The 2,237-nt window shown below is 31.8% G+C and overlaps 1 protein-coding gene across 1 annotated transcript; it reads right to left on the reverse strand.

Moving 5' to 3' along the window:
* Positions 1 to 1,502: 1,502 nt before the first annotated feature.
* LOC110036867 (B2 protein-like) lies at positions 1,503 to 2,000 on the reverse strand. Its single transcript, XM_020741418.1, has one exon. It carries the CDS (start codon positions 1,998 to 2,000, stop codon positions 1,503 to 1,505), a length of 498 nt encoding a protein of 165 aa, XP_020597077.1.
* Between the last annotated feature and the right edge of the window lie 237 nt (positions 2,001 to 2,237).

Genomic DNA, 2,237 nt, shown 5'->3' on the forward strand with positions numbered 1-2,237 from the left:
ATGAGTATTGAATTTAGCACTAATTTGTTAAACCTTTAATTATATGCAAGAAGGGAATGGTCGCTCCCTTAAACTCATTCGAGATAGCTCTAAAGCTAGCAAAGGCCGATACGGTGATGTTGTTATGAGAGCGCTAACATTCTTCGCTTCCACAATTCTTACTCTCCTTTTATCTTCTTTTTACAATAGCCTTTGGTCATTTTCTTCTTGTTGAATAATATTGCATTTCCGTCCGCAACATCAATCTTATCATTTGAGATTTTCATGTTTCACATGTAACAAATACTTCAAGAGATGAGGCTTTACTGAAGGAAAAAAATGTGAGCCCTCATCAGTGCCACTGAACCCTATTTATAAAGCGGCATGAATTGCAAGCAAAAGAAGTGCCACATTAATCATGATCATTAAGACATTAATGATTATTAATCGATCATCGAATGTTTTTAATACATTTATTCTGCTCATGACATACTTAAAAAGAGGTAAGAGAACTTGAAGGCTAAATATATGCATTCAAATATGCATTAACTCAAGTATGACCCACTAAGGAGCCAGAGGTAAAATTTAAAGTTTGGGTGTTAGATATGTGAATACATCAAAATTAAGTGGTATGTATGTAAATCTTTCTTTATATGATCAATCTTTAAACACTCTAAATCAAATCAAAGCCTTCATGACAACAATAATTCTATTTATTTACACTTTTCATCTAGGAAAGATATTTGACTTTATCGAAAAGCATAGCATTAATAGCTTTTGATTTAAGATTAATTAAATTTAGCTCATTAAATGGTTTGAGATTAATCGTGTTATTGTTTATCTTTGCTTTCCTTTTAAATGAGATAGTTTGAAGATTTTATATCGATGGTAAAAAAAAAAGTAATAGTTTGCTAAATATTTATTAAATATTTAAGGGTTTCATAATTTATTTTAGTACAAATTAGTTAACATTACACCGATAATTAAATTTACATCACAATAATCAAGTGGGAAAGAATTCATTTACTTTGATTCTTCAATGAAAATAAGTAGACATGTGTAAGATATTGCTGAAGGCCTGAAGTCAAATATAACAGACTAATTATTTTAAATGTTGTGAGTAAAAATAAGATAAAGAAACATTCTGTCTAGTATTTGTAGAAGTGAGACAAACATTTTATCAATATCACATGAAACATGCAATAACCCTTTGAAAATAGAAGACAATTAAACACGTTAAAAATACAACAAATAAGGCTAAGAAACCCCAAAATCAAACTAACTATAGAAATATAACAATAAACATATACTCAATCTAAGCTAAGCTAGCTATTTTTTTTTATCAAGTACATCCTTTCCTTTAGCTTGCTCTTCCCAAAAGCTTCATTAAGCTTCATGTCCTGTTTATCGTACAAATCTAACAGGGCCGAGGTTTCTCCAGCTGAGAGTTCTATGCTAACAGTGGGGTCACAATAATTTTGTAAAATTGGCCTGAATGCATCCTCCTCAAGGGGCTTGCAGAGCTATTTAATACGAATCATCATCAGTGCGGGAAACCTAGAAGTCCTCTTATAGTTGATATCTTCCAAGGTTGTTGAATCTATATTATAACCCCCAAAACTGGTTGCTTCAAAAATTTCATGAAGTTGACGAATTGTTTCATTATAAATGAAAAGAGGCATTCCGGGAGTAATTGCCCGGACAGAATCACAATAACTTAGTGTCAAACACAACAACTGCATCTTATTGCCTTTCTCCATGGTTTCATTGCAACAAATAAACATATAACCCACGATCTTATTCCTTGGCGATGTCTGAGCTGATGGAAAAGTTATGAAACACTTGTTAGAAGAATAGCTCTCAAGTAGGATGTCATTATCGCACTTGTTAATCCTAGCGTTTGTCTTGAATTTGCTTACGTTGTTTTCATTGCTCGACTTCTCATCCTCTAACTTTTTCCATGATTGTTTGGTCTCAACGACTTTGTGAAGATAATCAAAGCATTTGATCCGCTTGGTCATTGATCTTCTCTTGTCAGCTAGTTTTGCAGTGAAGATAATCAAAACACTTGTTAGAAGTTAATGATGAGGGCACTAATATGTAATTTTATGATGTTGGGACACTCTCTTTTTACTATGGAAAAGCGAAATATTCAAATACACTTCTAAAAATAAAATTACATAGCAATACCCAATCTGTTATACTAAACCTAATCATACTAATTTAACTAAACTCCTCAAAATATCAATACTATATAT

This window comes from Phalaenopsis equestris, unplaced genomic scaffold, assembly GCF_001263595.1.
Source record: "Phalaenopsis equestris unplaced genomic scaffold, ASM126359v1 Scaffold211965, whole genome shotgun sequence".
NCBI classification, from domain to species: Eukaryota; Viridiplantae; Streptophyta; class Magnoliopsida; order Asparagales; family Orchidaceae; genus Phalaenopsis; species Phalaenopsis equestris.

What these genes read in the sequence shown, in the direction of transcription:
- LOC110036867 (XM_020741418.1), bottom strand. Translation starts at nt 2,000, where the DNA reads ATGACCAAGCGGATCAAATGCTTTGATTATCTTCACAAAGTCGTTGAG.